At 38.9% G+C, this 17,922-nt stretch overlaps 1 protein-coding gene across 1 annotated transcript; it reads left to right on the top strand.

Annotated features, from left to right (window-relative positions):
• The first annotated feature begins 6,566 nt into the window (after positions 1-6,566).
• On the top strand, positions 6,567-17,812 carry LOC148839209 (indoleamine 2,3-dioxygenase 2-like). Its single transcript, XM_088940136.1, has 10 exons — positions 6,567-6,744; positions 9,111-9,206; positions 9,662-9,781; positions 11,300-11,418; positions 12,129-12,143; positions 12,499-12,598; positions 13,734-13,851; positions 14,868-14,919; positions 15,439-15,587; positions 15,765-17,812. Exons 1-10 carry the CDS (start codon positions 6,646-6,648, stop codon positions 16,109-16,111), a joined length of 1,215 nt encoding a protein of 404 aa, XP_088796262.1. The 5' UTR covers positions 6,567-6,645; the 3' UTR covers positions 16,112-17,812.
• Positions 17,813-17,922: the final 110 nt, after the last annotated feature.

Genomic DNA, 17,922 nt, shown 5'->3' on the forward strand with positions numbered 1-17,922 from the left:
GTCCAAATCCAAAGAGTCCAAACAGCCTGCACTTGGACAGAACAATGTTCTTGTTTTGTTACCATTTGAAACTTCTGTTTTCAAGAGCTTCCATCAGGTTCCTTTTTCTCATAAAATAGCTGGATTCTACATTCTACATCCCACAGGATCATATTTACACGGCAGGTTTGTCTTCTTCATTTTTATTTTGGGGGAACATCCCAGGAATTTTGGGTGGATTGGAAGTATCATGAGGCTTGAGTCAGTGTGTTGGAATTCCCCAAAGTATCCAGTCAGAAGTAAAGACACAAGTGTTGAAATCCACAGCAATGAACTACATCTTTCTTATTCCCCACAGTCCCTTGCTCTTGAATGTTGAACAGAGCTTAAGGATCTTGAAACTATTCAATGTTTTATTTTGCAAGTTAAAGCCCATAAGATCAATAAGGTGCCAACACAAGAACAGGAACTCACTTTTGAAAGCAGGAGTATTTTGTGGGATTGAAAGTGTATGCAGTCTATGTCTATGCAGACGGAGCATAGCTCTATCTCATTTTCAGGTGAAGATGTCTAGAAACAAAGCTAACTTTGGTCTGCGTAACCAGAATTCACGGGTTTAAGAATCTGTGTATCAGTGTGCTTTTTCTTATTTTGAGAATTGTTTGGAATAATGTACATACTGTATATGGAAATATACGTGTCTCTCTAATGGGTCCAGCAAAAAGGCCTGCAGCCCATGCTAAATGACATCACCAGCTCCATGCTGCTCCCAGACTGCTGCAGGTAAAGGCATTAAAGTAAAAAGTGTCCAAAGGTAAGAACTACTGTCCTATATATGTATGTCAATTATAATAATGAACAAAACAATTGATATTTAAGTAATATTAATTAGGGATGGCTATAATTGAATTTCTGGTGGCGCTGCCCCTGTCGCGGACACCTGTGCTTCTGTATGTTCTGTACTTTTTTCTTTTTTTTCTCTTTTAAATGTTGTAGCATGTCTATTTTTTACTACACAGTACTATTTGCGACACTGATCCTGTCCTACTTTCTAACTGCGTTCCTACTGTATTGAGATGCTGAAAGGGTGTCTTCTTTGCTTCTTTACAGATTGGCAGATATTTAATAATCTGGAGGTTAATGAGGCGACAGAGACTGTTACAGACTACATTCATTTTTGTGCGGAAAGTGTCCCCAAATAATAAACCATATATAACTAAGGATGTGATAGACTGCTTTTAAAAACCAGAATCAAGTGCAACTGAAATTACTGCACAAAGAGCTTAAACTAAAACTCAGGAATGCAAGGAATCAACACAAGGAGACAAAAGGAGAGGGACTTTGAAACAATGAACTCCAGGAGGCTGTGGCAAACAATGAAAATAGTCACAAACATGAATTCTTCATGGAAGAGCTTCCATACAATGGATGAGCTGGCTAAAGCAAACAAGATGAATAACTTTTATCTGAGGTTTGAGACATAGGACTTCTCTGGTGCATTTGATAGTATATTAGATACTATCACAGCTGACAGTAGTAGTAGTAGTAATAATAATAATAATAATAATAATAATTGCTTACAATTATATAACGCTTTTCTGGACACTCCACTCAAAGCGCAAGTACTGGTAGGCTTGTAATAAGTCTGCAGACGACCACAAAATCTTTCAAGCACGTATGTGCGAAAAAGGCAACAGGTCCCAATGGCATCTCTGCCTCTCTTTTAAAAACTTGCGCGGAGGAATTACCAGCATGGTGCCCTATCTTTCAGACGTCTGTTGACTCTCACTTTGTTCCAGCGCTGTGGAAAAAAGCAATAATTGTGCCAGTACCCAAAAAGCCTTGTCCCTCAGATAATAATGACTACAGACCGGTAGCACTGACATCTGTTGTTTTGAGAGAATTATGGTATCCATGCTTTGCTCAGAAGTGAACACTGTACTGGATCCATATCAGTTTGCATATAAACACTGGCGGGGCACCGATGATGCAAATAACAACATTATGCATCTGGTTCTTAAACATCTAGTGTACCCCAATGCTTATGTGCGGCTGCTGTTTCTTGACTTCAGCTCTGGATTTAATATGCTTCATCCCCATCTATTGATAAGCAAGTTGAAGCAAATGTCTGTTAACCATAACATTATAAGATGGTATCACTCATTTTTAACAAAGCGTACTCAGTATGTCATGGTCAATAGAACTCTTTCGGAGTCACGATCCATTAGCAAAGGTGTCCCTCACAGCTGTGTGAGCTCACCAGTTCTGTTCACACTTTACAAAAATGATTGTATAAGCAGTAGTCAAAGCAACTTCATTTTCAAATTCTCAGATGATACAGCTGTGCTTGGCTTAATGCATAGAGGAAGCAGTTCATCTGTGTACAATTCAGAAATCCAAAGTTTGCGCAATGGTGAGACAACAATAGCCTAATTTTGAATGTTAGTAAAACAAAATAAATAGTTTTTGATCCCAGAGCAGTTGGTGATCATTCACACGTAGTAATCTATAATAAACCTATCACCCAGGTTGATTCATGTAAGTACTTAGGAGTACACATAGACAGTAACCTGTGCCAGACTACTCATGTTGAGAGGGTTTGCTCCAAAGTTCACAAGCGCTTATATTTCTTGCAAAGACTAAGAGTGTTTGGGGTTCAACAGGAAATAATGCTACTCTTTTAGCATACTGTAATCGAGAGCATTATCAGATATGGTATAACAGTGTGTTTTGTTAAATTATCAGTTCAATTGAGATTGCAAATAACTAAACAGATTTGAAGGTCATGAGAGTGAAACAGCACCCCTCCCTGCAGACAATCTTTGAAAAAGCCGTAATGAAACAGGCAGAAAAAATTATATCAGATCTTTCCCACATTCTCAATTCTGAATACCAACTTCTTCCTTCTGGCAAGCGTTTTAGGGTTCACAAATGTAAGTCAAACAGATACAAACATTTCTTTGTTCCACTATCCATTAAAGCTGTCCGTGCAAATGGCAAGGATAAACACCATTTTTACCTTTAAAAAAACACTTGTGTGCAATATGTTTTGTAATGGGTTATAAATATTATATGTTGTTATGTGTTATACATGTGCAATGTTTTTGGGGTGTGTGCATTATATTTATATGTACAGAAATGCTGTGTGTCCACAAAAAAATTCCCTCAGGGGACAATAAACCAACCAAAATGATCTAGTAGTTATCCGGTTCTTTGCTTTTTCCCATTTAAATCTTCAGTGTAAAACTGGCAGGATGGGCACTCTAGGTCAAGCATTTAAAATTTCAGGTATAATTTGTCCCAAACCTTATGTGACTGTTTCACATTTCACTTCCACATAACTTTCCTGTTGAATTTTTCCTTTGTGTTGGCAGGACATCTTTTAATCTGTGCTGTTTTGGAAAGTCCGGTTTTGAAATTGGGCGGTAGTGAATATGCATCGTGATGATCATTTGTCTCTGACTAAATCAGGAGAAAAAGAGAAGCTCAGATTAGCTGTCTCCAAATTGAGGAAATTCTTGCATTGCAGGTCTGAAAATGAAACCGATGCACGGATCCTATCACAGAGGAAGGCACGGAGACTTGTGCTCGAGGAAAATCCGTTGTACAGTTTTGTTTTCGATCCGTAATTGCATAAACTAAATCCTACTGCTTGACATTAAGATGAAAATGAACTCTTGACTTCAGATATCCTGACAGAAAAGCTGTTGCTTCTGCTTAGTTTTAACAAACTCTGCAGGAAAGTTGGTTTCTGAAAATGCTTTGACATGTTAAAGGTGAACAGTGACTGTACGTTTGGGAAGTAAATCTGGAAAATCTATATTTCAGTCATTGATTTCAGAAATGTGATTTCATTTTGGGTATTGAACTTGGAATTGCCACTGCCACTTAGCTGATCATTACAAAACGATTACAGCAGCAGAGACCAAGGGGATATACTGTACATTCCACAACTAACTCCTTCTTTTTGCCCTGTGAGCCCTATAGTACCAGATGCAAAGCTTAGGCCTAGGAAGGAGACTATAAATGTGGTGACATACAGCACAAGAGGGGGTTGTTTGACCTGTAATCTCAGAAGGATTCCTGTCCCATGTAATCTGCTTCAGGCTCATGACTTGGGAGATGGAGGTCCCACAGATACCATTGTGAACTAAAAGAAAGCTGGTAGGCCACAGAGTTTGCAACTGTACAACAAGTTAACAATACCCTGCCTGACTGGAACCCATCCACCCAACTCGGGTGACACTAGACCATTGGTGCTGCACTTTTTTTAGAGAACCCTCCTCACATTCAATTAATGACAGACAGTAGCACACATTCCCACCAGTGATTTGTGAACAACGGGGCAGAAAAATTTGCTACAGTATCTGAATGAATGAACCTTGACTGGTTGAGCCATTAGTACTCCAGCTCAGGTCCTTTTTCGGCAACTGGATACGCTTTTCTCAAAATCCACTTACTAAAATAATAAAATGGTTTGTCTACTACAAATGCATCATTACCTTTAGATGCTATTGTGTATGATGGGTATCAAGTTAATAACTACCTGTATAAGTATTTCTCAATTTTAGGTTGGAGCTGTTCAGCTAAATGTGTGCCATTGGATTGAGAATTGGTTAATAAATAGGAAAATGAGAGAGCAGAAGAGGAGTAAATGTTCAAACTGAGGAATTATCACAGGTATCTGTGATAATAGGACAACTGTTCTTTTTAATATATACTGTATATACAGTATATCAAAGAACTAGATTCTGGTATATATAGCAAAGTCAAGGTTGCACATAAATTAGTAGGATTAGCTAACACTCTAGAACAAACAAATTAAAATTAAACAATTTACACAAAATTCTGGGCAAACACCAGACAGATGACGTTTAATATAGTAATGCACAAGATTTTGAATGCAGGTAGTAAAAAAAAACTATAAATACAACACAAGAAACACTGAGTTAGAAAAGGCAATTGGTGAAAATGTTTATGTTGACACATGTCCCAGGTAACTTGAGGAATACAAACCTTTAGGATATATATTCAAAAGTGTAGATTTTAAAATAGGGGATGTTATGTTAAACTTGTATAAAACACTAGTTAGGTCTAATTAGAATATTGTGTACAACATTGATCACCAAGTTCATCATCAAGATCTGTTTGCAGGTTTTGTGAAAGCGTGGGCTCATGTTGATAGTTTACAGACTTTGTTAATTTGTTTATTAAACCATTACCTCACTGTACTGCAAAGAAAGAACCCACATGTCTTCATGTATTCCTTGGCAGTAGGAGATGGGCAGTAATTAGCCTTCAGTAATATGTTTGCAAATGCATTTTGCCATTCAAATTTTTAATTTTATTAAGTGTCTTTAATCATATACAGTAATTGGTTCCATCAAAGCCAATAATTTTCAGGTGAGCTATGTGCAGGTGGTGGGAGTGGAAATGGGTTTTGGTTATAAGTTACCTTTCATTCACTATTCACTAAGCCCTAAATCTAACGGAAATAACAATAACAATGGGTTTGTTATCATGGTTTTGATAAAAGCCCATTTATACAAATGGATTTTGCGGCAAAATTGAAAAATATACGAGGAGTCTGCTTCCCTAATACTATTTGTGCTCCAAAGCCCAGGTTCATACAGTAGATGCAGTAGGCACTGTCATTGATGGTCTGCAGTCCGCTCTTGGGGACAGAAAGACACCTGCATCAAAAGATCACAGCCATGGTTATTACTGAATAAAAATTCAGTGAGAACACATTATCACTCCCTGGTCTGTTTCTCATTTTCTCTTTTCCAGCTTTCCCACTCTGCCCATCCAACTGTTCCATCCTTCTGTTATGTTCCAATCCTTCTGACCCACGTCTGCGTCTCCTTTGCATTGTGATAATTGCATTCTAATACTTGCTTGTTTCATTTGCTTATGTTCAACATAGCAGTATCACATAGTTGCCCTTGAAATGAACATTGTAATTTTTCCTTTGGTTATTAATCAACAAAGTTTTACATCTCTTTTGTAGATGTTTAACAACCTGGTTCTTCATGTTTTATCATTTTGGAGGCTCTTGGAGACTAAACAAAAAAAACGTATTGGTGTTTCATACGTCTAGCATTGCTAGATGTGACCACCTCTTTAATGTGACCATTAAAACTTATGGTTTTAATACATGATGAATGTTTGGAAACTTTAGCTGGCATTTTGAGTTAAATGTAGTACCCAGTTCCCGTGTAGTTCTTCCGTGACCTGAACTCACAGAATTTGTTTATTGAAGTTCCTCTTCTCTATACTCTTCACATCAAGCAAACTTTTTATTAACCTAAAATGGCCTACAGGTGGTGAAATTAGTATTGCTATTTTATTTTTATATTACTGCATGGGACCCACCAGGAAAGCCTTTGTGAATGTAAACACAACAAAATGCAAAAAAAAAAATCCCCTGTGATAAAGAAGTGAAAAATTCTGGCAAAAGCAGTTAGTGTAGTAAAAAAAGAGAAATGTTGGTCTTCTAAATGTGGAATTTTTGTTGTGACGTACAGTATGATGTAATTTGTTTGGGCTGAGTCTGCTATAAAAGACTACCCACTAGTTACCTAGTCTGTTCGTTGAAAGTAAGGGAGCGAGGCAAAAGTGTCTTAGGCCAAAATAAGTGCAGCTGGAACTCACCACAGCACAGGGATGGGAGAGCAAGAGAGAAACATGGGAAACCCTTCTGACATCCACCTGGGAGCTTTCCATGTGTCTGAAGAATATGGCTTCGTCCTAGAAGACCCGCTGGTGAGAAAAACCTTTATTTCTCAGTCTATTTTTTTTAATGCTGTATTTTCCATATGATTCTTAATGTAGGAGGTTTTATGCATAGCGTAGCTGTAAATGGAAAGATTCTCAGAATAATAAACTTTGTTACTCCTGCTGTTTTTTTAAATAATTGCAGCCCCATATAGCAAGAGTACTGTGGAATGAAACTATTAGAAGCATTATGATGGTGATTGAATGATACTGTACCACAACTAATTCAAATCTTACTGACTAATTTGACATTTCACTGACGTTATTTGTGTCTTCTGGCATGAAAGAGAACACAACTACCAAGTCCTCTAGGTAGGTTTTTGTAATTAAAGTGCCTCAGAGAGAAACCAGATTGTTTCCCTTTGTGCTTGAGACTACCCTTTATGATCAGAAATTATATTTATACTTTAATAAAATGACACGAAGTTACTCAAGGACACTAGTCCTGTCTTCGGGAAGAATATATTCAATAATATCTTCTGTGGTTACCTGTTCAAACTAGTCTAACAAAACATGTGAGGACGTGCTTCCACACAAAAGTTTGGTGAGGTCTGTCCACACCTTTACCGGTGACATACCAGAATCTGTGGTTAGTAATTTAGCCATGCAGAGAAACAGAGAACAAGTTACAGTAAGTCCCTTTCCAGGCTATAAAGCCCCACTTGGGAATGGGGGTCAAGGGCCACCATTTTTCTTTTTCTCACACTCCAGCCAGCCTATTACCCCCAAAGGATTAACCCCCTGGTGCTCATTTGGAAAGCGGGTTGTGGACCTGGGAGCCATCTGGAAGGAATTAGAACAACCTACATCCACTACCTGGGACTGAACCTGGGACTTTGTGGGCAGGAGTTAGACACCCTTGCCATCTGAGCTACCACGGCTCATAGAGAGCAAGTAACTTAACTGAAATGTTGATAGTCACCAAAACACCAATTCACCCTGTTTTTATTTTGGACATTAGTTCTCACCCTGAATGCCCAGTCAGGACCTAATCAGTTATTTAAAAAAGTACACGGATTTTGCAGCTGTATTTGAAAGGCACCTAGATTAACTGTAATTTAGTCATTTCTTCCCATGAGTCATGTATACTTTCAAAGGAAATGCAGTACAAATTGTGTATTACAGGTACAGTATAAAAGACTATAAATTATCCCTTCCCTTTTAAGAGTTCCTTACACTACTACAGTTGCACAAAGCAGCTGAACACTCTGTATTGAGGTCAATAGTCAAGTGTTAAAGAAAGTGTCCATAATCAATCCTTGGAATACTGATTATTATTGATTTCTGGCCCCATGGCCTGGAGAATGGCACAAAAGAAAACAGAGCTTTTTGAAAATCCTCCTTCTCTCACCAGGACACAGGCTTGCTATTTCAAAACACATGATCAAGACTGGGATTTTTTTCTGTGGCTATCTAAGTGGTTAATGTTACTGTAAGGGCTTCAAGGATCTGACAGTACAGGGAACCACCCTGTGCTGCCTCATTGGTCACTCACAATCCCCTTGCTGTCGCTGTCTAGGAACTGTAAACCAGTATCTCATTCCACTCCGCGGGCTAAGGGCAAACAAGTTCTCATTTTAACACCAGTGGAAACCCAGCACACCACTGCTGCAGGTGGATTACACTCAGGCAGCCAGGGCACCAGTACTCTTAACTTATCTGTCAGGAATTCAAGACAAAATGGCCACAAGTGCCTTGTGCTTGTGAAGACAATGATTTTTAATTTTTAAAGGTGATGACTAAAAGTTCTTCAGCCTTGAATATATTAATTAACTCATGTTAATTTTCTTAAGCAGTCATTTTATTTGAAAATTTGCCACAATAGGAATGCATGATGTTTGTCAAGTGCAGAAGTGGGGCATGTTACTGAGATAAGCTTGAGATTTTTAATGCATTAATTTATTCCTCGTAGTCTCTAAACTAAGGGAAAAACTGACAGCCGAAAATAATTATCTTATTGATTTTTTGTTTGACACAGTGAACATAAGAAACATTTTTCTGATGTACTGTACCTTTGTTAGGGTGTCGTGATTGTTTTGAATACACTGAGAGTGTGACACTTTCTAATTGCCAGTCTCCATCATGCCCAACCGGAAAAAAAAATTCCTAAGAGAAAAGAAATAGCATTACTTGCTTATTGTTTATTTTAGTCTGATCAGTAAAGACCACAAGCAGCTTCAAAAGCAGTAATATTTCCCTTTGTTTTTGAAACTGAATACTAATTCTCTCCAAGGTGAGATGAGTGCAGCATAAAGACTGCAGTAAACAGTTTTACTCTCTGTATTTATTGAAGCTGCAGTGCATGCAGGTGGATTTTGTAATATTCACCATCTGTTACATGTGCCCTCTCTCAGACAGATCTTCCAGCCTACTATCAGGCCTGGATGGACATTGCCACAAACCTCAACTTCTTTATTGAGACCCATCAGCTTCAAGACAAAGTCAAACAGGTGAGATTCCTAGCAGTCGTATATTTGTCCAAAACCTGAAGCAACTGTAGCACCTGTCTGCAGCACAGAAAAAAAAGTAAAATCCATTTTTTAAATGCAAACATCTGTGTACATCTACTGTACTTGCGTTGTCTATCCAACACCTGCAGTGATAGTAGCAGTGGTAATGGTAGTTGTAGAAAAAAAATCTGTAATACTCAAAGTACTCATAGGAATAGCATTGTGTTTTATGCTGTGATACACAGATTACTTAGGGCAAGAAATGTTATGCATTATTTCTATTAATCCCAACAGAGAAAATTGTTTGCTGGACTGGTAAACCTTAAGAAGTAAATGGATCACACTTGTTTGGAGGTTGTTGCAGCCTTATGCTTCATCTGATCATGTGCTGTGTGTCTTGTGTTTCATAGATACTGTAATAGCTTCTCACACCTTGTTTATTGTGCCATTAACAGATGCCTTTGCTGAGTATCCACCACCTCAAGGGGCACAGGGAACTGAGGCTGGCACACCTGGCGCTAGGTGTCATCACCATGGGCTATGTGTGGCAGGAGGGGAAAGAGAAGCCAGCCAAGGTGAGTGGGAGTGGTTTTTCAAAGGCTTTTCAAAGGCAGACCTGCCCCATTCTGGTCCTGGAGGGGTCCAACATGTTTTATATCCATCCATTTTCTAACTGCTTCTTCCTATTCAAGGTCACCAGGGAAACAGAGCCTATACTGGCAAGCAACAGGCGCACAGCAGGATACTCCCTGGGCAGGACGCCAGTCCATCACAGGGCAGAGACACACACAGACACAGATAGGCTCACACCTAGGGTTTATTTTCCCAAAAGCCAATTAACCCACAAGTATGCCTTTGGACTATGGGAGGAAGCCAGAGCACCCGGTGAAAACTCATGTGAACATACAAGCTCCATACTAACAGCACCCCAGGTCTGAACCCAGGACCCCAGCTCCACGAGGCAGCACAGCTAACCACTGAGACACTGTGCCACCCACAGGTTTTATGTGTTTCTTCTAAAACCATTAACATAGAAAACAATGTGAAACAATGGAATGTGGCAGTCAAGAACTGAGATGAAATCTGGATGACATGGTGGCCTTCTATGCCAGAGAAGTGAGGGGAGACAGTCATTTCTGAAGTGTCTTTTAATAACTGAACGGGATTTTGCATTAAATCACCTCACTACAGTGGTGCCCAATACTGGAGAGAGCCCCAGTCTTTGTGATGTCTTAAAGTTATGACTAATAATAATTATTAATAATGAATATTAATAGACAACATAAACATTAATCTTCAAAGCATAAGATTAATAAACATTGTTGCCATTAAGCAACTATGAACCTGGCACGAATGCTAATAGACTCCTTAGCTGTTCAGGAACAGGGTAAGGGCTGGAGAACTTACATATATATATACAGTATATATTTGTTTATAGCAACATAAACTAAATCAAATTCATACACTTCATCACAACAAAGATTGCATGGAAAGGTCTACACAATATTATACTGTACTTATATGTGACAGCCTCCTTCCCTACCAGGGTAGTCCCAAGGTCTCTACGCACAAAAACTCACTATGGCAACCAAGAGGCTTTATTTAGGCCTTTTGGAGTCATACAATAGCAAACACAAAGTCAGCATTAAAGAAACACCCAACACCACCAGCACTATGCACACCTTTTAAATACCAAGTCAAATCTTTAATACCAAACCAAGACCTTTTAACAATCGATCAGTTCCCCTCTAGTGTGGCTATGTACACGCAATTTAGATGCTGTGTAGCAGCCTCTAGTGGCAGACTTGCTGCAATTACAACCATTTCTATAGCTGACCTGCTACATCGTATAAAACAGGTCACATCAGTGCATGCTTGTCCTTTTCATATGATGCCTGCATTTCTGCCCCTCAAATGGGAGTGGATGACCTTGCCAAGTCAGGTGGTCCTATAATTTTACTGGCAGCTAAAATTATTTAAATTACAGGTGAGCATAGTAGTCTGAGTTTGAATTTATCAATAAATTCAGTAATCTGAGAATTTGCGTTTATCTGACTGTTACTGAAGATTGCTGCTTAAACTCTTTTTGACAGACCCTACCAAAGGGTCTGGCCGTGCCTTACTGCAGAGTGTCTGAAGTCCTCGGCCTTCCCCCCATCTTGGTTTATGCTGACTCAGTTCTGGCCAATTGGAAGAAAAAGGACCCGAATGGGTATGCACTCTTGTTTACCACTTTCTGCCACTCCTATGAATCCTGAGCTTCACTCTTTAATCAGTGAAGGTGGTTACTGCTGTCTGTGCCCATCACATGTCATAGTTTCAACAAAGCTGCCATTATTAGCTTTTCAGACTGTGAAACTTATTCTTGGTTCTTTGACAGTCATAAATAGTCTGGTTTTCTTATTAACCTGAGATTGTAATGGTTCAAGTTGTAGAGTAGGGCACACATTAGAATGATATAGTCAATGGATGATGGATAAAGGATATAAGACGTTCTAGGTGAACCATTGAGAAGTCATCTACTCTAGTCATAGTACTCTCGATGGACAATGATTTAACCTGGATCCCTCACAGCGACAGAAATGGAACTATCTGGACAGTTTGACTGCAGTGGTATGTTATTATGTTTTCGGAAATTAAATATACTGTACGTGCTGACCAAGAACCAGTTCCCTATAACTCACAGGGATGTGGTTCTCCATTTTTGTAAGAAACAAAAGGTTTCTCAGTTTACATGAGGAAAAGGCACAAAAATGTACTATACATTAGCAATAAGTGTTTTGCATTGTGTAGTTACTGTTGTTTAGCATTTAGGCAATGGATAATGCCAAGGAGATGAGTAAATTAACAACTTTCCTTTTGTCTGCTTTTCCCCTACTCCTTTACCTCTAAATATTAACTTTAAACCATGTGACTGGAAAGACCCATGGAAATAGGGTAAGTTTACTGATTTATCTGTTCATTAATGTTAATTGTAAAAAAAATTAAACATAAGAACATATGAAAGATTTCTAGAAGACTCTCTCTGCAAAACGTGGCTCCTGTTTCAGTCCTAAATGCAATAAACTCTTCATGTTCATGTTTCTTGGATCTTGTTAACTTTGACTACACCTTTCAAGCAAGGAATTCAAACTTAATAGGGTTTATTCAAACTTACTGTATATTTGCAGGGTAGATAACTCCATAACTCCTGAGGTTAGAATTTTGCTATTCTTATTAAATACAAGGGCTTGTGTAAATTTGTTAGTATTTGATGTAAAAACATTTAACTGTTTCTCATACTGAACCCTAGGAACCTGGACACTGTGTTCACATTGCCTGGAGGGGACACATGCAAAGGATTCCTTTTGGTTTCTCTGATGGTAGAGAAGGCTGCCAGTTCAGGACTACAGGCAAGATTCATGTCTAGAGCTCTAGAAAAAAAATTAACAGCACGTGTAAGATTGTAAGATAATAAGCTCAAACACCAAACACGAAATGAAATCAGCGCTTATGCGTAGATGCTATTAAAAAAAAAATGAAAATGCTGGTTAAAATAAACTGAAACAAATAACATTAAAACAAGGCAGATAAAAGAAAGCTGAGAATTATAATCAGGACTGAAAGTTTGAGTGGCTCATTTGTGTATTAATTTATTCTTAAACTACCCTACACTCTTTAAGAAGTTCATTCTTTAACAATCTGACATTTTTGAATGGAATTCTTATCCTCTGAGTGAACAATGAAACTCTCATATAATATCCTGCATATTCATTCTTTGCCAACACTTTCATTTGAATAAACTGTATACCGTCAGAATGGGAATTGTAATACAATTTTATTTACGAGCACTTGAAAACTCTAAGCGCTGTATAGACAGGACACAACAGAAACACAAAGAAAGTGAAAGAAAATCTGCCTAGCAGTTCCAAGAAGAAGATTCAATTCCACATTAAAATTTGTAGTGAAAAAGATGAGTCTCCCAGCAAGTTTTGAATGTGTTGATGGTCTTTGAGCACTGGGCTCCCCAGATGTGGTGCTGCACACAAGAAAGCTTTGTTCACTTTGTGGTGACTTCGGAAGGGCAGAATCAACAAATCTCAGCTGAACTACACTCGTGCAATAAAAAATGCAATAAATCCTTCAAATAATCTGGAAATCGACTATTCATCATCTTATACAGGCTCCAGAACCTTAAAGTCCACTTTAAATTTAATTGGAAGTGTAATTTACAGAGGATGGGAAACATGTGCCAGTGCAGAAGTGTTTTAGCTAGTGCACAGGTTGCAGAATTCTGGACATACAGAATCCTATGTGGACCTTACAAGATAGCGCAGCAAAAACATTATTTCTGTAGTCCAATTTTACGATTAGACTGGAACATGGGAGTAAGTATCTCATGTGTTTGAAGTGATGTGGATTTAAAAACACCATTCTCTCCTTCTCAGGGGTAGGAGACTTTTGGAATCCACGGGCAATAAGGAAAAAGAAGGACAGTGTTTGCTTTGTCCTGAATGTGGTTGTTGAACTTTTTTTTTTTGCTTCCAGGGCATTGCTACGGCGATCAACTCTATGGTAACTCATGACATCAGCTCCATGGAGGAGGCACTTTTGACTACAGCCACCTCTCTAATTGAGATGAGGGAAGCTTTCCAGCTCATGCATGGTAGGATCTTCATTTGCTAATCGTGGATATTGCACATATTCCTAAACCTTCAGAATAACCACAGGTCAATTCTTCAAATGAGCTCAGAATAATAGCATGTCAATTATTCACATGACTGCCAGTCTAAATCACCAATATTATATGTGTATTTGTGGACAGAATAATCACATCACATCATTTTGGAGGAAATCATTTTTTTTAATTATGAATGTAGAATGCAGAACATTCTTCTGAATGTAGATGTAGATTATGCCTCTCTATCTGAGGTGTAGGTAACCAACAATTCTTAAAGGTAATGTAAAAAATCATTCAAAACGAGAAGAGGTTTTCTACCCAACAATTGGTTGGGTTGCTAATTGCTTATCAATTCAAGGATACCTACATGGATACCTTCAAGGATACCTACATGAGCAGTGTTTTTAAGATCAGAGGTGTACAATCGTGTTCTTGGAGGACTAGTGTATCTGCAGGGTTTCTAAGTCTCTTTAAAGCAGAAACACCTGAAGAGGTGGGGGAAACGGTTAAATTGGTCCAGTTAAGACAGTACCCAGCTGGTATTACATGTTAAGTGCAGCATTGGAATGAAAATGCACAGACACACAATGGTTTGAGTCCCACTCAACATGAATTGTCTTTCTTGGTCTGGGAACATGTAGGGCTTCTCAAACCTGGGATTCACTTTTCGTTGTCAATGCATAATCTGCCATATCAACAGGTACACAAGCAAGACACCAGGGGTCACTTAGAAGAAAACAACTCTGTTGGATTCCAGTTGAGGGAGGAGTGTATCAGGCACTTAAATGGACCAGGAAACAAAAAGACTGATGTCTCAGACACATCTTCCAAAGGGCTTGTCTCTCTGTTCTTTATTTTCAGTGTTCTAATTGGCTTATTCAGTAAAATGATGGGGTTTCCTATAGGTTTAGACCCTTCCTGACCGTGCTGATTTAATTTGGAGTCAAAACTAAATGTGCTTATTTTTGTGTTATTTTAAATGTTATTTTCCATGTTTACAGGAGAAGTGGACTCCACATTGTTCTATGGTGTCTTGCGCACCTTTTTATCTGGGTAAGTTCAATAATTGACCAATGGACTGGTATGCAGCAGAAGGAATTCAGCTTTTCCAAAACATTGCACCGAATCTTCTCAGTCCCATAATGGTGCCACATTTGATGAGTGTTTGACGTAATAAAGGAAACACATTTTTTGTTCTGGCAGCCATCCCTGCTTTAAAAGGTTACTTTCCTTTGCACGGGTTCACATGGCTTCTGCCAAACTTTATGGGGCTTTTCTCATAGTTTCACTGGGATTGATTACAATCCTTTTAAAATGCTATTCTGTCACCAGACTTCAGTAAGTGTGAGAGAATATGCTGCAGGAGTTTTAATTATATTTGCCTTCCATTGACATTTGCATTTTAGGTGGAGCAGATAATCATCACAAACATTTGTTTCTGCAAGACCGTAAAATATTAATATACTGTAGATCCCTTCTTTATCACTCTTCATAGTGATATAGTGATAGAGGGCCAGATATAAAAGATGCATGTCATTTTAACAAACTCTTGCATGTCTTGTCACATCCCAGCTGGAAAGACAACCCTATGTTGCCAGAGGGTTTAAGATATGAAGGGGTGTGGGAGGAACCCCGACATTTCTCTGGTGGCAGTGCAGCGCAGAGCTCAGCCATACAGTGCTTCGACGAGCTGCTGGGAATTCGCCACAAAGAGGAGCATGGTGAGCTGAGAAGATACACCTTTCTCAAGTTCCCAATAGACTTTTTTGTTAGATAGTTAATCACATTCTTGTTTAGTGCAGGCAAAAAGCAGCTATCCCAAAGCAGTTGACGGGGCTGTCAGTAAATTGTCCTGTATGCTTATGAGCTCCTGTGCTTTCTCTTTATCGACATTCCAGATGCTTCTTTCCTGAGGCGAATGAGAGAATACATGCCCCCACCCCACAGACGGCTAATTGAAGCCATCGCCGCGGGACCCGCTCTGCGCCAGTACGTCATCTCCAGCGCCAGTGCACGTCTGAGCTTTGCCTACAACTGCTGTGTGGCTGAGCTGGTCAAGCTCAGGAGCTATCACATCAACACCGTGTACAAGTACATCAATATTCCGGCCAATAAAGCCAAACGTTCTGGCTGCCCGTTTGGCGGGACAAGCCTGGCTTTAAGGGAAACGGGCACTGGTGGCTCCGACGTCCTGCGCTTCCTCCAAAGCATTCGCAATTCCACTAAAGACTATTTAATATACTGATGGAAAAAAACAAAATGCACCGTTTTCTGGAATGAGAAAACTATAGATATAGCTTATGTACTTTCACGAAACATTGTCAATTTGTTTTAAGCCCTCTGATCAGCAATACAGCTTGTGCAATTCCAACTTGCCAATCCCACGAAAGCTCCTTAGGTGCACTTTTACCCAACGAGGTCCAGGTGGAACAATGCCTGATCAGGTCACCTTTAAAAAGGTCTTAATTCAAAGCTTAGGTCACTGCACGAAAAAGGCTACACTTAGTCAGTTTTCTGGGCATTCAACAATGCCTCGACTGTCACCAGAAGCAAGGGAGAGGGCCATTGGCATGCTGCAGGCAGGCATGTCATGTGCCAGCGTTGCCAGACACTATGGAGTAAGCCGCTCTAAGATTCAGTCGAGTGACCACACCACAGCAGGACTGACCCATCAGACTGGTCCATCTGAGAGATCGTTTCAGATCTGCCACCCGTACTGCTGCTAAAACTGCCGGCAGAACCAATGCCCACATCAGTGACAGGACAGTGAGGCTCCATGCTGCTGACCTTAGAGCAAGGCGACCTGTCAGAGGCCCTCTGCTCACACCTCTTAGACGTCACACCCGACTGGCTTAGGCCAGACAGAGGCTGCGATGGACTCGTCAGCAGTGGCATCAGGTCCTCTTCACGGATGAGTCACTCTTCAGCCTGTTCCACGCAGACAGGAGGAGGAGTATAGATACGAACGAGATGTGAACTGTGCTGTATGTATAAAATTCTAAAAACGCTGAAATACACTACGATGAGATAAGGGATATACAGTATCATATGTGACTAGCAACTTAAGTTACATTTAGTGGAATAAACCAGTTACTGTAACTAAATGCACATAGTAATTATTAAGTAAACACATATGTACTTATTATAATAATACATTACATAGTTAGTATATGATTAATGTCAAATTCTTTTACCAGCATATATCACATTTGATTTAAAATAGTGGTAATTGTGTAGCTGAATATATTCGTAAAAGACAAGAGAGTTGCTTTGAAACTGTGTAATAGCATTGGACTTATTGGATGCATAAGGGCATAAGCAATTGTACATGCTATATAATGTGCAGATAATTGTATACTTATATTATATATAATTAGATATATAATTGTGTTTTTGTGTGACCTTCGTAACAATATGGTTGAAAACACTTGTATATTATGCTGTTTTTTGACACTCAATTACTTCATATTCAAATTGTCACGCTATTTTTAAAAACATGTAAGATACACACAGTTGTTTATATTCCCTCACATTTTATTAGTTTTATTACTTAAACAGTTTTACAGCAATGTCCAGCTGTTACTGTTATTAAGTACTGTACATGTAAAGATGTATTCCATGCTGCACAGTCTATTATATTAGTTTATGCCTAGTAAGGAAATGCTCGAGGAAGTTTCTGTTGGCTTGAATAAGACCCTTCAGCTCTCAGAATCTGACGGGCACCATAACATTACCAGGATTAACCCCTGAAAAAAACAGTATTGTATTTTTATATTTGGTAGTATCTACATTGAAGACTGACATTTGCATTATACATAGAAAGAAAAAAATGTTTACATGAAAGTTATACCTGTTGTGTTTATTTATCATGCTGTATTATAGCAATCATAATGTATTATACCGTTGTGTGCTACAAATAAATGATTAAAAAATTCTTGTTCATCTGAATACTTGAGTATATTTAACTTGTTTTCATTCTTTTAAAAATGGCATTGGCATTATTGGCATTGGATACCCAAAAACTGCTGAAGTACTACATTAGAAAATGTAATTGCC

This window comes from Atractosteus spatula, chromosome 2 (genome assembly GCF_055471065.1).
Source record: "Atractosteus spatula isolate fAtrSpa1 chromosome 2, fAtrSpa1.hap1, whole genome shotgun sequence".
NCBI lineage: Eukaryota > Metazoa > Chordata > Actinopteri > Semionotiformes > Lepisosteidae > Atractosteus > Atractosteus spatula.

What these genes read in the sequence shown, in the direction of transcription:
- LOC148839209 (XM_088940136.1), top strand. Translation starts at nt 6,646, where the DNA reads ATGGGAGAGCAAGAGAGAAACATGGGAAACCCTTCTGACATCCACCTG. An exon ending in TCGTCCTAGAAGACCCGCTG is followed by an intron (nt 6,745 to 9,110) that starts GTGAGAAAAACC and finishes GCCCTCTCTCAG; the next exon opens with ACAGATCTTCCAGCCTACTA. An exon ending in TTGCGCACCTTTTTATCTGG is followed by an intron (nt 14,920 to 15,438) that starts GTAAGTTCAATA and finishes GTCACATCCCAG; the next exon opens with CTGGAAAGACAACCCTATGT.